Here is a 26917-nt window from a genome sequence, read left to right as displayed (position 1 = left end):
TACTGCTGATGAGAAAAGGTATTTAGGAGTTTATATTTACCAAAATAATGGCATTTCCATGTTCTGTGTACTGTGGGAGACCAGATATAGTGAATGCAGAATTATGGGTTTAGTAACACTTTCATTTTTAATATTTAAAGTAAAATCTCCCATCCATCCATGTCTCCATACTCTATTTTGTTGAGAAGTCTATTTGAAACACACCTCCCTAGCATTTCTAGCCAAGGCCATCTTGAGTAAGTGCAGATGATTAATCTAGCATTTACTTTCTGTAATCTATCTACCTTTAGCTCAGACATGCATACAGGAGTGTGAGCTTAGCTGAGAGAGCCCTTCTTTCCCCCTCCAGATGAAAAAAAAATGCCCATGAAGAATCATAGGATGTATGACATCATCTTTGCCTAGGCCAGAAACAAGGAAGCAACTAAAGAAATGTAAAAAACAAAAATTGAAACAAGTAAACATAATATACCTTCCTATCTATTTACTAATGCTAGCAGCATAAGGACTAGAATAGTTAATTTTCATTGAGAATATTTAGTTCCACTTTAAAGGATAAGTTCACTTTTTAAAAAAAAAATCATAAATGTACATTTTTTTGCAGGTAACAAAATGTGCATTTACTATTTTTTTGGGGGGGAGCCTGGAGAGCATTGCCCCAGCGATCAGCAGATCACTGGTGCCATGCAGGACTCCTGCAAACCTGTCAGTGTATCTCTGTACCGGTACATCCTGTACAGGCAAGCAGATACAGTCTGACAGGAAGAATCAATGAACTACCACAGTGCTACACAGCGCCGTGGTAGTTCATTGAGAACTACAAGCCGACAGCCACAAAGTCTATTGGGACTTGTAGTTCATTCATTCACAGAACTTTGTGAATGAATGACGTGGCTGTGTGGGCGGAGCTCCACAGAGCCGTGCTCTTTTTAAAAAGTGACAGCTAGGACACTTCTCCCTGTACTGCTGTTACAGGGAGTGCGGGGATTGGAGAGCGAGTGCAGGATCGGGAACATGTTGCAACCATCATCCACAACATCCAACAGTTTTGCACCCCTCATCCATAGCTCACCTCTGCGCCCCTTGTCAACACCTCAACTCTGCACCCCATGTTCACTGCTCTTCTTCCATATTTTTGTCCACTGTTGACCTCTCCATTCCTAATCTATGGCTCAGCTTTTTACAGCTCCCCTGCACCCCTCTTCTTTAGATCAGCTATGCACCCCTCATCCACTGCTCACCTCTGTTCCTCCGTATCATTGCACCGCTCTGCCAAACATCAACTCTGCACAACTTCATTATTACACCCCTCTGCTACAGCTCACCTCTGCCCATCCTGCACCACTGCAGATTCCTTCTGAGCAACCTGCTCCGTTGCACCCCTCTGCCACAAATTACTCTGCTCAGCCGCTTCTGTGTTGCCACCCTTGATGCTCAGCCAAGCCTTGAGAGACCTGGAAGAACGAGGAGTACAGAGGACTGTTGACTGCATGGAGTGTGCTCAACTTGGAGCAATATGTTTATCTTGAGCCTGGGATTAGGAATCCATCCAACATCAGTCCACCCAGAGTCTTGCGACCACTTATCTGGGGGCTGTCATCGTTGGTCTTCTGGATCCATATTCCATACTAGGAGACCAGAAATCCTTCATCTATGAGAGCTTGCTGTTGATTGTCAACATTTTATGTTCACAAAGCTCCTTTTGGCCACCTTAACCGGGGTCAATAATTTCTGGTGAGTGAGAAATTCACTTATTGTTTTCACGTGGTGCAAAAGAAAATCCTTTACCCATGGGACTACATTCCTATGGGACTGTCACTCAATATATGTCTATTATCTATATTCTGTTTGGGAGTACAGTATTAGTTATTTTATGTCACTGATAGAAAATTCTATTTACGCCATATAATATATTTGATTTAATCAAGTAGCGCCTACCTATTCATGTATTTACTAAGTCTTGGCTACAGCCAATGGAAGCAGCTATACTTGTGTTCCCCAACAGCTAACATAGGCACTAATGTATAACCTGAAACAAACGTGTCTCACCTCTGCACTCCTCATTCACAGCTCACCTCTACACTCCCTACATGCCTCATCCCCAGCTCATCTCAGCACTCCTCAACCACTATTCAATTCAATTTTGCACCATTTTTCCAATGCTCACCTCAGAACCCCTTGTACACCACTCACCTCTGCATCCTTCATCCACAAATCAACTTTGCACCCTTGAACTCCTTGTCCATAAGTCATCTTTGCACACCCCATCCACTGCTCAACTCTGCACACCTTGTCCACTGTTCCCCTTTACACCCTTTATCCACAGCTTAACTTTGCATCCCCTGCACCCCACCTTCATAGCTCAACTCTGCACCGCTCGTCTGCTGTTCATGTCCACATTCTTTGTCCACCCCTCACCTCTGAATCCTTCATCCATACCTCAGCTTTGTACCACCTGCACTCATCTTCCACAAATCCCCTCTGCATGCCCTCCACCACTGCACTCTTCTGCCACAGATCACCTCTGCCCCACTGTATCCCTCTGCCACAGATCACCTCTGCCCCACTGTACCACTCTGCCACAGATCACCTCTGCCCCACCGTACCCCTCTCCATAGATCACCTTTGCCCCACCGTACCCCTCTGCCCCACCATGCCCCTCTGCCACAGATCACCTCTGCCCCACCGTACCCCTCTGCCTCAGATCACCTCTATCCCACCGTACCTCTCTGCCACAGATCACCTCTGCCCCACAGTACCCCTCTGCCACAGATCACCTCTGCTTCACCATACCCCTCTGCCACAGATCACCTCTGCCCCACAGTACCCCTCTGCCACAGATCACCTCTGCCCCACCGTACCCCTCTGCCACAGATCACCTTTGTTCCACCGTACCCCTCTGGCACAGATCACCTCTGCTCCACCATACCCCTCTGCCACAGATCTCCTGTGCCCCACCGTACCCCTCTACCACAGATTACCTCTGCCCCACCGTACCCCTCTGCCACAGATCACCTCTGCTCCACCGTAGCCCTCTGCCACAGATCACCTCTGCTCCACCGTACCCCTCTGCCACAGATCACCTCTGCCCCACCGTACCCCTCTGCCACAGATCACCTTTGTTCCACCGTACCCCTCTGGCACAGATCACCTCTGCTCCACCATACCCCTCTGCCACAGATCTCCTGTGCCCCACCGTACCCCTCTACCACAGATCACCTCTTCCCCACTGTACCCCTCTGCCACAGATCACCTCTGCCCCACCATACCCCTCTGCCACAGATCACCTCTGCCCCACCGTACCCCTCTGCCACAGATCACCTCTGCCCCACCGTACCCCTCTGCCACAGATCACCTCTGCTCCACCGTACCCCTCTGCCACAGATCTCCTCTGCCCCACTGTACCCCTCTACCACAGGTCACCTCTGCCCCACCGTACCCCTCTGCCACAGATCACCTCTGCCCCACCATACCCTTCTACCACAGATCACCTCTGCCCCACCGTACCCCTCTGCCATAGATATCCTCTGCCCCACCGTACCCCTCTGCCACAGATCACCTCTGCCCCACCGTACCCCTCTGCCACCGATCACCTTGGCACCATCTGCACCATTGCATCCTTCTGTGACTAATCACATCTGCACCATTGCACCCCTCTGTCACAGATCACTCACGTCATCTGCTTCTATGTTACCACCCATGACGTCCAGCTTTTTTTTAAAAATGGAGCTGGAGTGGCAGCAAACTTTGCATACTAACATGGTATGGCTGGCAGCGGTGGTGGCACAACCCCTGCAATATCACAGCACCCCCATAATACTGTGGCCCACATTTTGAGAAACTTTGTGAAAACACTTCATGTGAGAAGGTAACATGGCTAAAGCCACAAAAAATAAAAAAGCTTCTTGCGTTAGAAGAGATTTAATAGTTTGGTGTCTACAAGAGTTCTGGCAGTTGAAGAATCTTCAGCATCCGACATACAGCATTTCCTACACCCCTACAGAGAGCAATCCTAGAAGTGTCAGGGATATTGAAAACACTTCAGTTCTCTCAGTTCAGATCTCTTGAAGTGAGTGCATCTAAAACTATGGATATAGATTATAATGGACCATTTTTGTATTTATACATGATGATCTTACCCGCCTCCGGCGCCTCTTCTCAAGAAGAGTAAATTCTGTTTTGGCTAAAAGTATATTTAAAACCAAAAATCAGATATGTAATATATTGCAACTTACCAATCTTTCATGGTGGCTGCATTACTTTTCTCCATTTTTAGGTGACTCGGTCAGTGACACACTTCCTGTTTTAGAGTGACAACACTTTTTTCATTGTACTGAATGTATGGAGTTGTCATTTTTTTTATGTAACTTTCATATTTTTACAGACTTGTCTTTACAGACTTGTCTATTGTCTATTGTTTTATTGCATCAAACATTGGGCTGAGTTCACAAAACTAACCAGGATAAGGATCCTTATTTTCATAAAAGTGACAGTTACTTTCAGAGATTTGAAAATTACAGTCACGTGGATGAAAATAAACATCCCTTTTCTTTTGTGAAAATGTGTGAGTTGAACTATTTGACAATTGTAGATTAGACACTAGAGGCAGTTTAACACTCAATGTGCAATCACTTTGCTTACAGGGTGGAACATATCATATTTTCATGTTTTAAAACTTTTTTTTCATATTTCTTCAGTTAATTCCTGGTTTCCATGCCAAGGCAAATGATATCATACTTCCTGGCAGTCTTCTGGAGGGAAGGGAGAATTCTCAGTTCATCATTGCCTGAGCTAAGGGAAGCTGGATTTCAGGAAGCCAATGACTCTCACTGCTGTCTCGATCCAGCAATGTGCACTGGTGTCTCTGCAGTCGCGGGACTCCCTCTCCTCATTGGCTCAAACAGCAGTGGGAACCATTGGCTCCCACTGATGTCAATCACAACCAGTGAGCCAATGAGAAAAGAGAGGGAACGGGGCCAAGCCGCGGCTCTGTGTGTGAATAGACACACGGAGCAGCGGGTGTCCCCATAGCAAGCAGCTTGCTGTGGGGGCACCAGACAGGAGGGAGGGGCCAGCAGTGCTGGCGGGGGACCTGAGAAGAGGAAGATCTGGGCTGCTCTGTGCAAATCCACTGCAGAGAGCAGGCATGATGTGTTGTTTTTTTTTTTTTTAAGTCTTTAATATCACTTTAATATGTACAGTCTGGAGGAAAGAAGGGAAAGGGGAGACATGATTGAAACTTTTAAATACATCAAGAGGGTGAATAAGGTTCAGAAGGGCAGTATTTTCAACAGGAAACCAAAATCAAGAACACGGGGACATGACCTTAAGAGCGGATCCACACATGTGCGGTGCAGATTGAAGCTCAGGTTTCACAGCTAATTGATACAGTAGTTGTTCAGCGCTCCAGGTCAGGTTTACATCAGGTTCAGGACAAGATTAGCTCTCAGGAGTATCCTGTTCACACATATGCGGTTTAGAAACGGTTCCCATAGAAGTCAAAAGCCTGTAATCCTCACCTGAACCTGAAGGCACTGCTCAGAAATTGTACAGGACTCTTTTTCAAACAGCACTGAATCTGCACCGCACATATGTAAACAGGCACCATAGGAAGCAATGTTTTATCACATTTCATGCGGATTGGATGCAGTTCAATCCCCATCCAATCTGCCTATATGTGAACTGGCACTAAGTGGAGAAAAGTTCAAAACTAATCTCAGAAAGTATTATATTGTTGATATAAGAGTTGATGCTTGGAATAAACGTCCAGCAGAGGTAGTGAGCCAGTCAACAGTAAATAGCCTCAAACATGCTTGGGACAAGCATAGATCTATGCTCAGACAAAAAAGCCAAGGAAAAAAAATAAATAATAAAAAAACAAAAAAAAAAATGGGCATATTTGATGGACCATTCTGTCTTTTTCTGCCATCACTTTTCTATGTTTCTATGGCATAGCCAGGAAAGTTTTGACACAAAGAGCAATCAATGAATCCTTTTACTGACAATCCAGGGCTGGAAAATCTTGGTTTCTGTGTTTCTTCTAAATACTCCTGTTCGTCTTTATTTTCTATTATTTTGCTGTGTTAATGAAAAGTATTGATATAAATTTGATATTTAAAAAGTTACCAACCTTTGAGCCACATTCAGTCATAACAAATCTTAGTAAGCACTATCAAGTAAGGGAAGACATCTCAAATATAACATTAACCTCCCTGGCAGTATTCCCGAGTGTAGCTCGGGGTAAAATATCTGTGCCAAAAGCAGTAACCCCGAGCTACACTCGGGCTTACCATGCGGCGCTGCATAGGGAGTCCCTGCAGAGCTTACCTTGTCCTTCGCTCCCCCAATGTGTCCCCTGCAGCGTCCCCGGCCATCACCTCCGGCCGATGCCGGCATCCGGCTTCTGTGTCCCGGCCTCTGTGACGTCGGGATGTACGGGCGCCGCCAGCGGTGGGAAATTTGAAAATTTTAAAAAATGTAATTTTTTTCAAAACAAATTTTACATAGTAAAACATTGCTGTTTCAACCCATTTCACATACTTTTTGTCCCTAGTGCTTTGTCCTGCGCCCTGCCTGCATTTTGTCTGTTCTTTCTGCCTGGAAACTGAGAAAAGTCCATGGCGTCCAAAAAGTGTCCCTTTAGGTCAAAAGCGGGTTTAGACCAGCTAGAGAACAGCGATAGTAAATCAGAACCACTTGCAGAATTGAGTGATAATGATTCGTGGGGGAAATTCGTCATCAGACACTGAAAACGATTCTGCGACTTTGCTCAGCAATGTACCAACTTGGCGCTATATTTCAAATTTCAGTGTTTTCGGTTTGATTATATTATTGAATTAAATATATTATTATTATATTATTATTTTTTATGATTATCTATTAAATTATAATTTATGATTTCGTGTTTCAAATTTTATCATACCCGGAATGTTTACTAGACTCTTGTTCGGACAGATTTCAGTGAGTTATTCCTAAATATTACAGGTCTACATGAAAAAAACTACATATTTCCATGCAAAAAAATGGTACCGCTTTCAGCATCAAAAATCTGAACTAATCATACCGCTAGGGAGGTTAATGGAATGCCATTCTTGTGAAGCGAAGAAAGCTTGTGTTGAGGTAGGTGCTCAATAAATGGAGAGAGCTTCTAAGCAACATCAGATGTATCCAAGATCTACATGTCCCACAGGTGGGAGACCACTGAGTAATACCAGGTGTTTTACATACATTTTCTACTTTCTTTTGATTCATCTAGTGTCATGTAGTATTTCTGTGTTGTGTTTTGAGAAGTTTGACATCTAGATTCTATGAACACCCCTGTGTTAAGGTGTGAAATAACTCTTCATCAAATACAGCTTGAAAGGAAGCTGGACAGGGCAGGAAGACATAAGAAGCTTGTTGCTGGCAGCTCAGTTCCGACAATTCTAATCTAGGCCAGTAACCACACGTGGTAACCACCTCCTTCAATACTTCAATTCTCTTGCTTATTTTAAAGCCCTCCATTTGTTCCCATGTCTCCCCCGTTTGCCTTGCTGTTCCCTCTAAACTGCACCTTTCCCTCTTTCTCCCCAGCTACCCACCTCCATTCTCTCTATCTACCTCTGTCTTCCATCCTCTCTCCCCTCTTTCTCATCCTCTCTTTTATTCCCTACCTTTTTCTGCACTCATGCACCTGGAAACAGAAACAACACCTCCTGCGCTCAGGGACCCAGATCAAGGGTATGTTGATGGATAGACCTTCTTGGGACTGCGCAGCCCATTTGGGAGGGCTCAGTCTTAGTTCCAAGATATATATAGAAGAGGGCACTCATGGTTTTGTTAGCTCTGAGGAAGAAGGGACCCTACCCCCCGAAACGCGTCAGTAGAACTCTGAGTGTCTCCCCTCTTTATGTGACTCGCACTGGTCTTGTACTTCAACGTTCCTTCAGGATTTTATACGATTTCTATACTGCTTTGTTTGTGAGTATACAATATATCTCATTTTAATAAAATCACAGTTTTTACTGAGGTAATGCGCAAGGCTGGTGCGCTTTCTTTTTGTTTTCACTTTGCTGTACTCATGCACCTTCATGCTTTCTCTTCCTCTTATCCTCTTCTTTCTCTCCCCACTATCCCTCTTTTTCTTTTTCCTCCTCTCTCTCTCGTTTCCTCTTTAGGCTTCTTGCACATGGGCACCTGAGCCCATGCAATGTATATTCCCTTGTCTGGAAAGGTCAGGTGCTGCCTACATCCACCCATAGAAATGAATGGCTTTGTGCGGCTGTACTTGGGTATATGGCAGTACTCAAGTACACAGTCTCAAGTAAAACGCAACCTTTCTCAATTTTTTAAACACAGAAGAACCCTTGATATAGCTTTGTGGTCTCAAAGAAATCCCTGCTAAAAATGACTATATCTACAACTCATGATACATTAGTGTGATGGTCAGTAGGAAGAATTGTCCTTACACTTGTGGTCACTGAGAAGAATTACCCCTTACAGATAGCCCCCTTACAGATCAATGATGTCAGTGTGAACTTATTAAAGAGGCAGAAATTGCTCATTGCTCAAGAAACCACTAGTAAACTCTGGAGGAACCCTAGTCGAGAAACCCTGGTATAGTGTATGGGAAAATGTAACCACTTTCCACCCATAGGACATCATATGACATCCTCGGGTGGAAGTGGTCAGACCGAGATGATGCCTGTCACTTCTGGCTTCAGCTCTTTTGATCTGTGTCTGATCAGCTGCATTGGAGACCAGAGGAGAGATCTGGAGTCTAATAGAAGGCATGGTCCATGCTTTCACAGGGGATGTTGTTTATCACCTATCTCTTCAGGGAAGCCTATCCTGCCCTCAGCTAATAATGGAATCTTCTACTCCTACTAGTCCATCCCCCACAGTTACTACCTTTTGTACCACTAGCCCCTCCCTCTTTGATTGTAAGCTCCGAGGAGCAGGGCCCTCCCAACCCTCTTGTATTGAACTGTATTGTTGCTGTATTGTCTCCCGTTACATCGTAAAGCTCTGAGCAAACTGTTGGTGCTATATAACTCCTGTATAGTAATAATAATCCCTTTTGATAGCAATAAAGTTGATTAAAAAAAAATTAAAGAGACAATGTAAAAAACTAAAGTTTCAAATAAAACAAATAATAAAAATAAACGTCAGAGCAAGAGCAATCATTTTAGCTCCAAACCCCCTGTATAACTCTAAAATGGTAACCTGTAAACAGGGGCGGACTGACCATTAGAGCACTCGGGCACTGCCCGAGGGCCCGGGGTCAGTAGGGGGTGCCATGAGATGCCCCTGGTACCTTTCACTGGCTTTTTCATTGGCTTTTTTGGGTGTGGGCGAGGACACAGGGGCCCCATGATCCCCTATTGCCGGAGGCCCCATGAGTTGTCAGTCCGCCCCTGCCTTTTAAAGCGTTGCCTATGTAACCTTTTAGTTGTCATAGCAAGGGAAAAAAAATCATCGACGATACCACAGATACCTTTCCTAATTTTATCCTTCCATGATGTTACTTGGCTAGATGGGTGGCTGCAGCCCATAATTAATGAGGTTGCTAGGTAATTATAAATTATTTTTAACGTGTATAGTTGAAATCTAATGAAAGTTAGTGCAAATCCCCATTAGAAAAATCCCCCTGTATTCCTATTCTGCAGGCAACTCAAAATATTGGATTTCTCCCTCATTTTCAGTTCAGATCTTTATCTTTGGAAATCATAGACTGGCAGAGATACATCCACACCACCTGGACAGCAGTTTTGGAGGTTTAGTTGCGGATTGGTGCCGCTACCTAAAACTTAGTAAAGTGGTCCACCATAACTAGAATGTGATTGTGTCTTCCTCTGGTATGTTGAGTGTAAGAAAATTGATGGTCAATAATTCCAGTGAGGCAGCCGTGTGCCAAGTCAACCTGCACAGACCACACAGTGTTGGCAGATTTGTTTAATCAAATGGAACAGACCCACACACGTCTTGTCTCTTGAACCAGGTGAAGGTGGATTCTTTCTGCCAAAGAGAGTATGTTTGTATGTGTTGTGTATGTTTGGGGCAGTTTCTCCGGTTGGCCCAAGTGGACAGTCCCAGCATGGGGATCATAACCTTGCCCATCTTGGCTGCCTCTGGGGCAATGATTGCCTTCTCCACAAGAGGGAATCTCCTCCTTGCCCCGCTGAGGATTATTCCTGTCTACACTTCAATGCAGATAACTCTGTCAGACATGCCTTTTGTCAATTTGTGGATGACCACCTCCCATGGGGCTATTTATTTGGTTGTAGGTGGGTTTATTGGTTTCCTGCCTATGACAGGCATGGATACATCCAATCTCTGCTCCAATGACTGCTTTTAACAGTTTGTGGAACAAATTGGCGTTGTTCTTGTCTTTCTCTTGCAAGGTTTCTTTGACCTTGTTGGACAGCAGTCCATCTACAAAGTCTTCCATTAGCCATCTGTTCACATCACCCTGGTTGGGCGGTCCTCCTCAGCCCTGTTCCTTTCAATGGATCTCTGCTGCTACATCATGTAGCTGCAATGCATATTGAAGAATGGTTTCTCCCATTCTCTGCGATGAAGTGAGCCCTAAGCTCTCCTAAAGCCACTGACTGGCTTTACACTGCTTCTGAGCTGTTAACTGTCTTGTCAAGGGAAACCTTGTCTTCTGCTTGGAAGTGCAAAGTTAACCTTCTTGCTTCTCCTTGCCAGTTCCACCTGCTGAATGGATGGGATTCTATATGATTGAACTATTCTCAGATCCAATCATCCAAGCCTTGACCTGGCTCTGTGTACTTGGGTAGTTGTTGTGGAAGGAACACCACCATCAATAAGGGGGGCAATATATATATATATATATATATATATATATATATAAATAAGGGGGGCTATAGGCTGTCTGCTTCACTTCAGAGTATGATTGTTGTGTGCCACCCCCATCACCATTGTCTAACATGGTCACATCTTGTTTGTGATGCCAAGTGTAACATAATCATAGATTAGCACAATGATCAGAGATAGGGTGACTTGAAGTTCACTAAATAGCTGCAGAGTAATATTTACAATGCAAACAGAATAGCAAACAGCAGACATACAGTACAGAACAATGTTAACAGATTATGAAGCGATGCAAAGAGAAGATTATGATGCTGTGCAAACCCAGGAAATTGTGCAAAAAAGAATTAAAGAGTTACTAAACCCAGGACCCTGCATTCACTATATCCGGTCTCCCCGGACCCTGCATTCACTATATCTGGTCTCCCCGGACCCTGCATTCACTATATCTGGTCTCCCCGGACCCTGCATTCACTATATCTGGTCTCCCCGGACCCTGCATTCACTATATCTGGTCTCCCACAGTACACAGAACATGGGAATACAATTAATTTAGTAAATATAAACTGCTAAATACCTTTTCCCATCTGCAGTTAGAGCAGTCTTGTGACTTCTATCAGTGTTCAGCAGAGCACTGGTTAAAGCTTGTAGGAGGAGTTTTCTTTTTGCTCTAGGAGGATGCAAAACCCCTGACCTCTGTTTGGGCAGTGCTGATTGGCCCTGTGCTGATCAAATGCACTCTTCCAAAAAAAAAAAAAAACTCTCTGGCAATACACACTGAACTGAGCATGTGCAGAGTGTCTCCACATGATTTGTCTTATAAGGAGATAAGAGGGGGGGCACTGGAAGAAGGGGAGGATCAGAGAAGTCAGGATCAAACAGCACACAATGCAGAGAATTAACCCTTTAGGTTCCACAGTGAGTATAACAAGCATGATTTACTGCATATACAGACTGATTTTACTGTTGTGGGTTTAGTAACACTTTAAGAATATGTTACCCCAACATTTCCTATTCCTGATATGTGCCTGCTGTACCATGTACTTGTATGAAAAAGTCTCCTGTTCTCTTTGTATTGCTTCCTTTGTGTGAAATCCATGGTGACCCTGCCAGTCCCTTTGCTTTTGCAAACTGACCACACTACGCATGATCAGTTTTCTGGCTGTGCTGGGAACTCATCCTACTTTCCTCCAGTGATGAAACTTGTGCTGACTAGAGATGTAACATGTCTGGAAATTTTGAAGCCATGGGAAAAAACATTTTCCCTGTTTTTTTCTGGGAAAAAAAGGAAATTTTTGAAAAATTAAAAAAAAAAAATTCAGTGTGGAGTAGTTTTAGAAATTGAAAGTTGTTTTGTTACAATGGAAAGGTAAGATGCAGTGTATATAAAAGTACTATGCTTGAAATAAAAGTACAGCTTATTCAGTAAATAAACTAAACTAAAGGAGCACATAACTGCATCTGTGCATGATACGTAAAGGGGCGCTCGGCTGGAGTACCAAATCCAGCTACTATGTGATGCACATGACCCATAAAATAAACAAAAAATGTCCTTTGTCTTTCCTGACTGAGCCAAGTCCTCCTTCGTGTCACATGCTCCCCCTTCCAGACACTGCAGCTCAACAGCAATATTGGCAGAGCTGCTAACCCAGACAGCAGTGGGCATGACTAGGTGTGGTCAGATGCTGACTCAGAAGCTACAGGCTTGTGAATGTACAGTGACACCACCGATAGTCACATCCCTTGCAAACATTTTTTCAATCTGCTATAGTCCAATCAGATACAGCCTCCAAAAGAGAGGCAACTCTGCTTTGAATTCAGGAGCAGTGCAGCATCGTTGCCACCCCACCACAGGAAGCTGCAAATAGTGGTCTCTACTGGCAGAATTAACTGATTAATTTTTTTTTCTGCAAAGTCCCAAAAATTAAATTTTTGGGACTTTGCAGAGGGTCTAAAGCCTAGTACACATGGTCAGAAAATCGTACGTAAAATATTGCTTTCAAAGTGATCGTACGATAATCTGATCATTAGTACACAGCTTTCGACCAAAATTATTAGAAGGGACAAGCACAAAAAATTTTTCTTGTATGATATCATATCATACAATTTTCATTGCCCTCAAGAGGATTTACCCCCCTTCCTGACCAGGCCATTTTTTGCGATACGGCCCCGAGTCACTTTAACTGATAATTGTGCGGTCATGCAACGCTGCACCCACATGAACTTTACGTCCTTTTTTTCCCACAAATGAAGCGTTGTTTTGGTCATATTTGATCACCTGTGCGTTTTTAATTTGTTGCGCTATAAACAAAAGAAGACCAACAACTTTGAGAAAAAAAAACAATATATTTTACTTTTTGCTATTAAACATGTTCAGTGTAAAAAAAAAACCCCAAAAAAACCAAAACAGAAAAACCTTTCGTCATAAATTTAGGCCAAAATGTATTCTGCTACGGCTTTGCTAAAAAAAAATTCCAATACATGTAATATAATTGGTTTACATGAAAGTTTATAGCATCTACAAATGGTGGTATATATACTGGAATTTTTTTTTTTTACGGTGATCAGCAACTTATAGTGGGACTGTGTTTCTGACACTGGGGGGGGAACTGACTAACTGTCACTGACATCCCCAGTGACACTAAACAGTGATCAATGTTAATAAAAAGCACTGACACTGTACTAATGGCACTGGGCAGGAACGGGTTAACATCTGGGGTGATCAAAGGGTTAACTGTGTGCTGTGCTTTACTGTGTAAGCACACTGCTTTGTATGGCTGTGCTATGCAGAGCCATACAAAGCAGTGTACAGGAGCTGACAGGGGAAAGATCTGTATTGTTTACATACAGACCTCTCTTTCATCAGTGATGCTCGGTGATTGCCGGGTGCCGGCGGGGAATCACCGGTCGGGACCCGGTGATTGACCGGCTGCCAATGCCGGGGCGGATAGGGCGTGCATGCGCCCCCTAACCAGAAATACAAAATCAAGTATATGCGTGATTTTGCGCAGCCCTGCCGCCCTGTAGCAGTAGTTCTGCTTTAGGGAGGTCGGGAAGCGGTTAATCAGTACAGTTTTCGTCTGAAAATACAATACAAATACAATAACCACATGCCGCCCAGCCACTGTAGAAATACGGCGGCAGGGCGGCACTGCTGGGCAAAACCACGTTTTAAAACGTGTGTTTTTAAAACAGGTAGGGGGCGCGCGCGAGGCGCGTCGCCACCCTACCTGTCCCGCCAATCACGGCCGCAGATGTCAATTGCCGGGTCACAGCCAGTCGTTACCGGCTATGTCCCGGCGATTAGCGGCAATCAGTGACAGAGAGCACAGCTGCAGAAGCTGTGCTTTCTGTCAGTTCCCTGACAGCTCCTGACAGGCTGATCTAGACAGAAGAGTTTATCTGTCCCGATCAGCAGTGTTCCCTGCAGTACACACCCCCGCCCCCTAGTAAAACACTCCCCTCACACAGTTAACCCTTTCACTGAATAATAAAGTTAACCCCTTCCTCCCCAGTGCCATTAGTACAGTGTCAGTGTTTTTTTTTTGCACTGATCACTGTATTGGTGTCACTGGGGATGTCAGTGACCCCAAGTCAGTTCCCCCCCAGTGTCAGAATGTCCGCCGCAGTCCCGCCATAAGTCACTGATCGCCGCCATTATTAGTATAAAAAAAATTAAAAATCCCAGTATCTGTCCCGCCATTTGTAAATGCTATAACTTTCATGTAAAGCAATTAATGTACACGTATTGGTTTTTTTGTAGCAAAGACATGTCGCAGAATGCATTTTGGCAGAAATTTATGACTAAATTAGATTTTTACATTTTTTTTTTACTGGACATGTTTTATAGCAAAAAGTCCAAAATATTGTTTTTTTTCCTCAAAATTGTCAGCCTTTTTTTTTATAGCGCAAAAAATAAAAAAACACAGGCGATCAAATACCACGAAAGAAAGCTCAATCTGTGGGAAAAAAAGGATGTAAATTTCATTTATGTACAGCATTGCATGACCGCGCAATGGTCTGTTAAACTAGTGCAGTGCTGTATAGCAAAAAAAATGGCGTAAATTGCAGTATCTATACCATAGTTTGTAGACGCTATAACTTTCACACAAAGCAATCAATATACACTTATTGGGATTTTTTTACCAAAAACATGTAGAATACATTTTGGCCTAAATTTATAACTAACTTTGAGTTTACTATATATTTTTTATAGCTGAAAGTAAAAAATATAGTTTTTCTTCAAAATTTTTGGTCTTTTTTGTTTATAGCGTGAAAAATAAAAAGCGCACAGGTGATCAAATACCACCGAAAGAAAGCTCTATTTGTGTGAAAAAAAGGACGTAAATTTCGTTTGGAAGCAGCATTGCATGACCGCGCAATTATCAGTTGAATTAGTGCAGCGCCAAATAGCAAAAAGAGGCCTGGTCATTAAGGGGGGTAAATCCTCAGGAGCTCAAGTGGATAAAATACAAGACATACATTACAATACAAGACTTCACACATTTTTATTCTGTTTTACGAGAATATTTGTAACTTTAGTAACCTTTTCATTATTGATATGATGCTAGCATGCAAAAAAGAACAGAAGATGATTCATCCGATACTCTCATTGTGTGTACAGGGTTTAAGAGAAAATTGTAAAACGGACTCTTAAAATGAAGTGCGGCTGCACATATTTTTGGAAGTCCATAGTTCCACCTTCAGTTGAGTTTTTTAGGATTGTTATTTGGAAACATTCTGTTACAAAACTTCAGTGAATACATGTTGCCTGTTGCTAAGAGATTATCCATTCTACATTTTTAGAACAATGGAAGTCTGAAAGTTTCCTTTCACTCTGACAGGTGGGCGGAGCCGAGGTTTGCTGGACCAGATCTTATCTGCCTGTAACTGCATATCACTGAGATGTTTGTGTTCTAAACAGAATACACATTGTTCCCTAATTAAGCTGCTACTTTGGCAATTATTTCAGCCAAGAATGCAGCACAAGAACACTACAAAAAAAAAATCACGTAGCTTGGGAAAGTAGGAGACCAACCTTTATGTATAGACCGAAAATTGGTCATCGTATAGAACAACTGTGATGGGTTCAGGTCAATTCTTATCTTAAATCTGAGCTAATAAATGCCATACATGAGTTGAATTTCTAAGTTTGTTGGTCGAAATTTGAAAATGTCGTTTGTAATGTATTTCCATTATGCCACCAATGATTTCGAAAATCGGCCAACCAAGCCTTCAATTTCACCTCATGTTGTTACGGAGAAGAAAAATTGTGGCCGGGAATATTCTTTTCTTTCTTGATTATAATTATCATGTGATTCTCAGAAAATGGGATGGTTGGAAGACATTTCGGAATTTATTGTTAGAATGATGGGTTACCATAGATTTATTGCCATTATATTTTTGTTGGTTGTGAAGTTGTTCAGTATATCTTACTGCCTACCTCATTCATGGACTCAAACTTTCTTTTGATACTATTTGCTTTCTTATGATTTCTTTCGTTTTGATTTTTGATTTCTTATGATCAGGGGCGGACTGACAACTCATGGGGCCCCCGGGCAATAGGGGATCATAGGGCCCCTGTGTCCTTGCCCACACTCAAAAAAGCCTATAAAAAAGGTAACAGGGGCATTTCATGGAGCCCCCTACTGACCCCGGGCCCTCGGGCAGTGCCCGATTGCTTGAATGGTCAGTCCGCCTCTGCTTATGATTCTATTGTATGACAGTTTTTTTTTACTTATGTGCCTTTTTCTTGTTGTATGCTATACTTCATGAAGTGGTGCTGTTTTTGTTGTCTATCTCCTAATAAAAACCTTTGTAAACAAAAAAATAATTATCACGCAATTCTTCCATCATTGATTAGAAATTTGTTCGTTTTTTTTTTTAAATTTCCAACGTGCCTAATCACTCAGACTAGGTTCACATCTGTGCGGGTGGTGCTGCTGTGGATACGCACAAAAATCTGTGCAGCCGCACCACCCGCACAGAGGACTGCAGACCAACGGGCAGGTGCCATTAGTTCTAATGGCACGCCGCCCGCACTGGAAAACACAACCGTACTGGGAACCAAGGTTCCCGTGTGGGCTGAGTTTTCCAAAGAAGTGCAGGGACTTCTTCCCTGCGTGTCATGGGAGTCAATTCAAATGAATTTCTCTTGTGCCTGTGCAAAACGGCCACATATATGTGAACCAGGGCTCAAATTTGATGGCTACACGAAAATCATCCATTGCTGCGGCCCAACTAATGGTCAAAATTCGAATGCTAATTCAAAATGACAATTTTTGACAGCACTCATTGATTTATAGGTTCATTCAGGGGCGGACTGACAACTCATGGGGCCGACGGGCAATAGGGGATCATGGGGCCCCTGTGTCCTTGCCCAAACTCAAAAAAAGCCTATGAAAAAACTCAAAAAAAGCCTACTGACCCCTGGCTCTCGGGCAGTGCCCAAGTTTCCAAATGGTCAGTCTGCCCCTGGTCCCATTCGCTTGTGCTCTTCACCAAAACTGTCAAACCATCAGACTGATCACATGTGCAGCACCGTGGCAGTTGCAGTTCAAAAAGAGGCTAAGATGAGCTTTTCCTTGGCTAAAAAGGATTGGAGGGTGTAGTTCCGCTTTAAAGCTGAACTATATTCATCTCCACTCCAGCACTGTGGTGTCTTCGGAGCTCCATCACTGACCATTGACATCCTTGGCTGGTCTTCTTCCAGGTACCAATCTTTGGCTGGTTTGAATGGCTGGTCCAAGATGACATCACTCCTGTGCATGGGCAGCACTTCATTTATCTTGGCAGATGCACATGCCATGCGGGTGCACATCTCAGTGTATAGTGTGGTCAGGCAGATAAAACACTTTAATGTAGAAGAGACACATGGGGGGGAGATTTACTAAAACTGGAGCACTCAGAATCTGCTGCAACTGTGCATGATAGCCAATCAGCTTCTGACTTCAGCTTGTTCAACTAAGCTTTGGCAATAAAACCTGGAAGCTGATTGGTTTCTATGCAGAGCTGCACCAGATTTTGCACTCTCCAGTTTTAATAATTATCCCACATGATGTCTATGCTAGATATCTGCAGGTAGATCAGAGGGAAATCCCAGAATATCCATTCGCTGATCTCACCTCCAGTGATGGAAGCCATAAGCGACAAAGATTTGGTCACTTCCGGTTTCCGGCTGTCCTTAACCCTGGCTGCTGTGGCTGGAGGAGAAGCTGTTGAAGCACGATCTGTGCTTCAACAACTACAGAAGGGTCCATAGACGACATCAGAAGTCTAATAAACCCCTAAGGTCGAAAAAAAGGGAAAAAACCTGCGCTACACGCCAGACAATCCAATATGTGAATAAATGTGTAAAAAAAATATATTCTGAAACAATAGTGAAACAATTAGTGACTCTTTCCCTGAACACCGGAAAATACAAAACATATAAAAAATGAGTGCGCTGTACACTAAAAAATCATGAACAATAATAAATTAAATAAATACTGCTACATAAAAAATGCGCATAAATTAATTGAAATAATATACGTCCACATTGATATATTAAATAATTAAAAATCCCAAAATCCAATAACACAGTGCTGTGTGCTAAAGAAATCCTCCCACGGAAAGTGCATAGGTGTCCACAATTGCTTGAGACAAAAGAAAAAATCAGCCTTTTACCAGACACTTTGATCTAAAATAAAGAGATCAAACGAGCAGATGGTGTTCAGATCCCACACTGACACCCTAGTTAGCCATATTAAGGAGATGAATAGGAGATGAATGGACAACTGCAGGTTCACTTGAAAGAATCCATCACATCAGACAGCTCTCCACATCATGCAAGGAAAGGTTTAAAACAGTCATAGTGTGACCCGATAAACCAGCACAAAATGTATTAAAGTATTGCATTTACATAGATAAGGTGCATAAAGGCAGTGTAAACATTCAAAATTCCCGCAGTGTCAGACCACCGACCAGAACAAGGTGACATCACAGAAAGCTCCGCCCGATGCGCGTCCTATGGGATTGCAGAACAGGAGGAGGATATCTTTAGCACAAAGCACTGTTATTGGATTTTGGGACTTTTAATTATTTAATATATGAATGTGGACTTATATTATTTCAAAACTCCTGAGGTTGCCATAAAGAGGACCTGTCACTTCCACTATACTATCACATAGGGGGCAATAAAATTAAAGTGGAATTAATCTCTACGGTATCTGAGCACCAAAAACTGAAAATGCTTTTTAAGTAATTTTTCATTTTCAAAGCAAAATCTCCAATCCATCCATGTTTACATGCTTTATTTTGCTGAGAAGTCACTTTGTAAAACACTCCCCTAGTATTTCTAGCCATGACCATCTTGAGTAAGGCTTGGTTCACACCTATGCAGGTTGCATTTGAGCCATTTCTGGATTGCGTTTTTGCGCCTGCATGTTTGATGCGTTTTTGCGGGGTTTTTTAAAATTTTTTAAAATGTTTCTTGTTGCTAGGCAGATGTAAATCGCATTAAAAAATGCATCAAAATGTAGCAAAAAGAAAAAGATTCACACCTATGCAGGTTTCTGCATTGTGTTTTGCACCTGTGTTTTTTTTTTTCTTTTTTTTTCTTCCTGTTGCTAGGCAGATTGAAAATGCAAAACGCATCAAAAACGTGGCAAAAACGTATAAAAAACACAGCAAAAACACAATACATTCTTTTCTGCAGCTTTACCATTGAAGTCTATAGAACCAAAAATGCATCTTTTTGTGTTAAAAAAAGTCCCTGACCCTTTACAAAAAATACACCTGGTGAAAACGCTTGGATGTCCCATAGGAAATCATGTTAAATGGGCTGTAATGTATTTCTTCAAATTGCTGCAGAAAACGCTTAGGTGTGAACCTAGGGTTAGGGCAGATGATTCCTGTAGCATTTATATCCTGGAATCCCCCTGCCCTTAGCTCAGATATATCTGAGAAAGCCCCTCCTCTCCTCCTCCAGATGAAAGAAAAAGAATGCCCATGAAGACTCCTGGGATGTATGATGTAATTTTGGCCTAGACCAGAAACCAGGAAGCAACTGAAGAATTAAAGAAGGTTAAAACAAGTATATATAATATACCTTCCTAGCAGGGGCGGACTGACCATTTGGAAACTTGGGCACTGCCCGACGGACCAGGGTCAGTAGGGGGCACCATGAGATGCCCCGGGTACCTTTTTCATAGGCTTTTTTGAGTTTGGGCAAGGACACAGGGGCCCCATGATCCCCTATTGCCCGGGGGCCCCATGAGTTGTCAGTCCGCCCCTGCTTCCTAGTGATTTACCAATGCTAGCAGCATAAGGATTGAAAATAGTCAATGTTGATTGAGAGAATTTAGTTCTGCTTTAAGTGTACAAGAATTTTGTTGCTATCAATACACACATATAGAATCACAAAACATGCATCGGCTCCACCTACGTGCAAAAATGACGATTGCACCACACATACTACAAATTGCTGTGAACACTGGAGCAACAGCATTAATTCTAGAGCCATCATTCACTGTAAACTCTACATTTATGAGTTGTAAAGGCATTTAATACATTGCCTATAGACAATTTGGAGTACTGTAGTTTTTTTCCCATTTCACAGGCAAGGGCAGTTTTAAGGTCTGACATGTTTGGTATCTATGTACTCGATGTACACCCCAGATTTTATGTTTTACCAAAAATTGGGTATTACATTGTGTTTGTGCGCACTAAAATTCTTTTTAGTGTTTTTTTTCCCTAAAATATTCATTTAATAAAACATTTGTGCACAAAATTGTGCAACATAAAAACCATTTTATATCCTAAAGGGCCTCTGCTTGCAGAAAACATTACCTGGGGGCTTTAAGTAATTTCCTAGCTAAATTGCAGGATTTTAACATGCGTGTGCAAAATACAATATATATCTGTAAATTGACGGCGCTATATAAGTACCTGAAATAAATAAATAAAAATGAGTAAATTGTCCTGGTCCCAAATTGGGATGATAATTACGAATTGCACTCACTGGACATGCACTTTAATGATCAGGTCTCTTCAATGTCTTTTCTGCAGTGGCCTACTGTCTCGAAATCATTCAAATCCCCAATGTCACTGTGAAGGAGAGACACCCAACAATACTCCGCTGTGATTTCAAGACTGGCTCTGATCGACTGGCGGTTTTCGCAAAATTATATCGCTTGCCTGATGACAGGAACCCCATGAAGAATACTTTGGATGGTCGGATTAAACTCAGCCACAGTGACACCGCGCTCACTATGTCCATTTCCAGCACCCTCCTCTGTGACGCCGGAGTATACGTCTGCGTTGCTGAGCTCATTCGAGGAAATCCCACTAATGGCAGTGGGACTGAACTGATCGTAATAGGTAACCTGTATATATCCTTTTCAGTGATTTCAAAAAAGTGCGAGCTGGGCTGTAATTTCTGTGCTGCTCACTTGCATACCCTGACACAAATTGTGACATTTTGGCATTCATATTGAAAATATGACTGATCATGACAAAAAATCATCTTTTATTGAAGGATAATGATCATATGAAGCCATTTATTATCAAATAGTTGTTTGGCTCCTTTTTAAATCATAATGATAACAAAAATCACCCAAATGACCCGGATCAAAAGTTTCCCTGCCTTGGAATGTTTAGCCTTGGTACAGACACACACGGGTTAAAATGCCAATTAGAGGTTAATGTCCCACATCTGTGGCTTTTTAAATTGCAATTAGTGTCAGTGTATAATTAGTCAATGAGTTTGTTAGCTCTTACGTGGAAGCACTGACTAGGCTAGATACTGAGCCATGGGGATCAGAAAAAAACTGTCAAAAGTCCTGCGTAATGGAACTTTATAAAGATGAAAAAAGACATAAAAAGATGTCCAAAGCCTTGAATATGCCAGTTATCACTTCCACTAAGAAGTAATAACTCAGGGACCTCTTGATACCAAGCCAGGTACAGGTAGACCAAGAAAGATTGCAACCACAACTGCCAGAGGAATTGTTCGGGATACAAAGGGAAACCCATGGGTAACCACAAACAAAATACAGGCTGTTCTGGAAAAAGACAGCGTGGTTGTTTTGGAATCAGCACCCTGAAATTAGTCTAAAACAGCTGCAAAAGTCCAGGCCAGAATTTTTTTTTTTTTTTGACCAGTGTAATAAATGGATTCATATGATCATCATCCTTCAATAAAAGAGCATTTTTGGCATGACCAGTCATACTTTCAATATCAATGCCAAAATTTCACATTTTCTGCCAGGGTATGCAAACTTTTGAGCACAACTTATTGAACCTGAATGGCCAATGTGACAGAGTCACCTTAGGGTCCAACTGAGAGGAAATCCCCTTTTAACTGCCTCTGTACTTGGTATCCTCATTTTCAAAATGTCCCCTGTATTCCCATTCTGATGGCAACTGCACAGTGTGCACCAGGACATATAGAGCACTAGTAGCTGGCTGGGAGGAGTTTAAGTGGCTTATTGGATAGGGGTGACACAGGATGCTGCAAATGTAGGGCTCTGAATAGTGCTGTCACTTTCCAGGCTATGGGTTGTAAGGGGAGGTACAGATAACAAGAGGGTCTAAACAGAATTGGGGGCCTGTGCAGATGGGCTTTGGGCTTGTGTTAGTTGACAAATGCAGTTGTGTTCAGTTGCTTTCGGCTTGCATTTAATATCAGTTTGTGATTCTTCTGAGATCATTCATAGCACATTGACAGGTGCATTTGACCAACTTTAGATCTGCATTTAACCTCCTTCTAACGTGCTTTTGCATTCCCATTAATTGTACGGAGAGAAATGGGATGAGAAAAAAATCTCCTCCATACTGATCCTTATTTTGTAAACAAAAACAATTCACGTGTATTTAAATTATCTTTGATGGTGTTCAGTTTGCCCATCGTTGGTAATGTTCTCCTTTTTTATCTCACAGCAAACCCTGACTTTTATGAAATTGAAGTAACCAGGTCATATGTGCTCCAGCCAGTGGTGGATCTGATACGTATCATCCTCCTGACACTTCTGCTCATCCTCCTTGTCATATTAATTTGGAAGGTTTGGTAAAGTCGACATAAGAGCAGAAATAAACATTTCCTATATGAACTCCATGCAAAACACATCTGTCAAATTTTATAATAAATTTTTGCAAGTAATAATTGTTCAAGGTCTCAAAAATTGTAAGCTGTGTTACCGACTGCGTCGTCTTGGAATCAGGGTTGTCGTGGTGATGTTGGTGGTGGTGGTGGTGGGGGGGGGGGCAGGGAATGGGGGGAGTGGAATCCCAAATCCAGCGGAGTGCTAAGCATACTTCGAAAGTACCCTGTTGTTCTTTATACATTTGTGCTATCTTCTCTTTGGCCTTGGCGTGGCCTGTGATATGGGGGCTGATTAGCTCAGTGGTGGTGAGCACTTTCAGTGAGTCATGCCAAGGCAAACTGTGGTTAGAGCTTGCTGACCCACTTTTATTAAAAATACGAAAAAGGAAAAAACAAAGCCTCTTATGTCAGTATTTCCCACACAGGGGTTTCAGCTATCAGCAAAAATAGGTAATGAAAAAAATACCAAGCCACCTGGCTTACTCTTTAGTAGCACCACTGCCCTTTTCAGGTTCCTTTAGACCCAGCTCTCTGGTTCTCCTGGCTTACTGAGCCTTCAATTACAGCACCTTGTTGTACGTGTCCACTCCTCGCCTCTAAATAGGGGATCTCCTGGACCCAGGGCTCTCTCACTACTCTGAGACTTACAGTCTCTCCGTCTCTTGGACTTGGGTAGTTGGCTCAGCTCTACCTGTCTCCGAGATTTGCTCAATTGTCCCAACTTTGTCAGTCCTGCCAGGACCTAGTATTGTCACATAACTCCCCATTGTTTTAATTCGGAGAGTGGAACACCAGCACCCATTTGGTCGGGAAACCTTTGTGCCAGCCGTTAGCCATGTACAGTAGGCCTGGCCCTTTTTGCAGGTATGTTTCAGGTATGCCCTACTCTAAATCTCAATGGGGTCCAACTGTTCTTTACACTGAGCCTTCTCCCTCTTCTTACGTCTTTGCGGATCAGTAGTAACAGCCCCTTACAGGAAATGGACTTGCAACCCCTCTGGAAGTCAGGTTAACAGGTAAGGTTCAGAATAGTCAGGGTCAAATCCATAGTCAACAGGCAGGCAGAGTTCCGAGAATAGTCCAAGTTCCAATCTGAGGTCATAAACAGGGGAATACAAACAGCAGAACAGGGCAGACAAACGGGGAGCTTGAGGCACTTGTTAAACACTATCACAAGCATGAGACTGCAGGCTTGGGTGGCTTAAATCAAGTTTGGTCTCCACCCAGAGAATGGCTACATCAATTACCTTGCAGGTGGACTGGAACGCAGGGAGAATGCATCACAACCTAAACCAGGTTGCTGGAATGAGACCAGCAGCTGTTGACGAACAGGATCTTTACACGTTCCTGACAGTTAACACTTTAATAGGCCTTAGTACTAATTAACTTCTTTACCGCTTTTCATAGCAAATTTTTTCAGATTAAAAAAAAATTTACTGATGGTGTTTGCTTTTGTAACATTGCATTACAAAATTCACGGAATTAAATAAAAACGTAAATACATGTTTTTTAAAAAATAAGTTCAATATGGTTTGCACCAGAAATACTATCATGTCACTATAACCAGCAGTGATTGAAGCTGCTGCTGTCCAAACAGAGCTTCTGATAAGTGTTTGTGTTTCAGAGATACAATGCAACTTTAGTGTTACGGTGAATTTACTCTGTTCAATTCTTCTGCAGATCACGAGGTAGGACCCTTGATTTACATCTGATGTTGGTTAAACAAAAAGTACACTAAATTTGCTCCTATTTAAACCCCTATAAATCCTTTGTTACAGTTGCAAGAAAAAGTATGTGAACCCCTTGGGATTACGTGGAGTTTTGCATGAATTGGGCATAAAATGTGCTCTGAACGTCATCTAAGTCACAACAATAGAAGAACACAGTCTGCTGAACATAATACTACACAAACATTAGATGTTGCCATGGTTTAATTGCACATACCATGTAAACATTCACAGTGCAGGGAGGAAAAAGTATGTGAACCTTTGGACTTAATAACTGGTTGACCCTCCTTTGGCAGCAATAACCTCAACCAAACGTTTCCTGTAGTTGCAGATCAGACCTGCACAATGATCTGGAGTCATTTTGGACCACTCCTCTTCACAAAACTGTTTGTGTAGCAATATTCTTGGGATGTCTGGTGTGAATCGCAATCTTAAGGTCCTGCCACAGCATTTCAATCTGGTTGAGGTCAGGACTCTGACAGGGCCACTCCAGAAGGTGTATTCTGTGCTGTTGCAGCCATTGTTTTGTTGAATTACTTGTATGCTTTGGGTCATTGTCCTGTTGCATCACCCATCCTCTGCGGAGCTTCAGTTGGCGGACAGATGGTCGTACGTTTTCCTGCAAAATGTCTTGATAAACTCTGGAATTCATTTTCCCATCAATGACAACAATCCGTCCAGGCCCTGAGGCAGCAAAGCAGCCCCAAACCATGATGCTCCCTCCGCCATGTTTTACAGTGGGGATGAGGTTTTGATGTTGGTGTGCTGTGCCTTTTTTTCTCCACACATAGTGTTGTGTGTTCTTCCCAAACAACTCAATCTTGGTTTCATCTGTCCACAGTATATTTTGCCAGTAGTGCTGTGGAACATCCAGGTGCTCTTTTGTAAACTTCAAACGTGCTCCAATATTCTTTTTGGACAGCAATGGCTTCCTCCGTGGTGTCCTCCCATGTACTCCATTCTTGTTTAATGTTTTCCTTATTGTAGATGTGTCAACAAAAATGTTAGCATGTGCCAGAGATTTCTGTAGGTCTTTAGCTGACACTCTGGGATTCTTCTTTACCTCATGCAGCATTCTGCGCTGTGCTCTTGCAGTCATTCTAACAGGACGACCACGCCTAGGGAGAGTAGCAACAGTGCTAAACTTTCTCCATTTGTAGACAGTCTGTCTTACCGTGGACACATGAACATCAAGGCTTTTGGAGATACTTTTGTAACCCTTTCCAGCTTCATGCAAGTCAACAATTCTTGATCGTAGGTCTTCTGAGAGCTCTTTGCTGTGAGGCATTGTTCACATCAGACAGTGCTTCTTGAAACCAGTAAACCCAAAACAGGTGTGTGTTTTTTAAGGGCAGGACAGCTGTCAGCAACACATCCAATATCATCACACTGATTGGAGTCAAGGTTGGCTCACTCCTGGCTCCAATTAGCTCTGGGAGAAGTCATTAAGCTAGGGCCTCACATACTTTTTCCTCCCTGCACTGTGAATGTTTACATGTTATGTGCAATTAAACCATGGCAACATCTAATGTTTGTGTAGTATTATGTTCAGTAGATTGTGTTCTTCTATTGTTGTGATTTAGATGACGTTCAGAGCACACTTTATGCCCAATTCATGCAAAACTCCACGTAATCCCAAGGGGTTCACATACTTTTTCTTGCAACTGTAACCCTAATCAGCCCTAATTAACCACTGTAGCGGAATGACAACTACAACATGGTTGTCCAGTTCTTGGAGGGCATCATATGACGTCCTCCCAGAATGTGCCCTCCTGCGCATCCCCAGTGGTGCGCATCCGGTGTTCTCCATGATCACTGTGTCGTATGGACACAGCTGATCACATGATGAGGTAAACGGTCAGCGGCCTTTTACCACATGATCAGCTATATCCAATGACACAGAAGCTCACCGATTAAATACAGTTGCCAGCTATTGGCAGCACTTTCCTCACGCTGTCACAGTGTGAGGAAAGTACTGTTGATAACCAGCAAATGTCACAGAGCAGATCAGCACTGATGATCAGTGCCCAGCAGTGCCACCCATCAGTGCCGCCAAGCAGTTGCGCCCATCATTGCCCAGCAGTTGCGCCCATCGGTGCTGCCAGTCAGTGTCACCCATCAGTGCCAATCATTGCTGCATATCAGTGCAGCATCATTAGTGCCTCTTCAACAATGCCCACCAGCGCTGCCTCATCAGTGCCACCTCATCAGTGCAGTCTATCAGTGTCCATCAGTGCTGCCTATCCATGCCACCTCATCAGTGCTCATCATTGCTGCCTATCAGTGCAGCCTCATC

General features: G+C 42.9%; 1 protein-coding gene across 1 annotated transcript in view; it reads left to right on the top strand.

Annotated features, from left to right (window-relative positions):
- Positions 1–22957, top strand: part of LOC149439354 (uncharacterized) — a 36187-nt gene extending 13230 nt beyond the window's left edge. Inside the window, exons 3-4 of the mRNA XM_089659162.1 lie at positions 20860–21171; positions 22732–22957. Of these exons, the coding sequence (XP_089515288.1) occupies positions 20860–21171; positions 22732–22862 (443 nt within the window). The 3' untranslated portion in view covers positions 22863–22957. The remainder of the gene's footprint in view (positions 1–20859; positions 21172–22731) is intronic.
- Positions 22958–26917: the final 3960 nt, after the last annotated feature.

The sequence above is a fragment of the Staurois parvus genome, unplaced genomic scaffold (assembly GCF_062004578.1).
Source record: "Staurois parvus isolate SC_StPar_1 unplaced genomic scaffold, SC_StPar_1.0 ptg001133l, whole genome shotgun sequence".
NCBI classification, from domain to species: Eukaryota; Metazoa; Chordata; class Amphibia; order Anura; family Ranidae; genus Staurois; species Staurois parvus.
The sequence above is the reverse complement of the archived record's forward strand: the minus strand, read 5'-3'. Positions and strand labels throughout refer to the sequence as shown.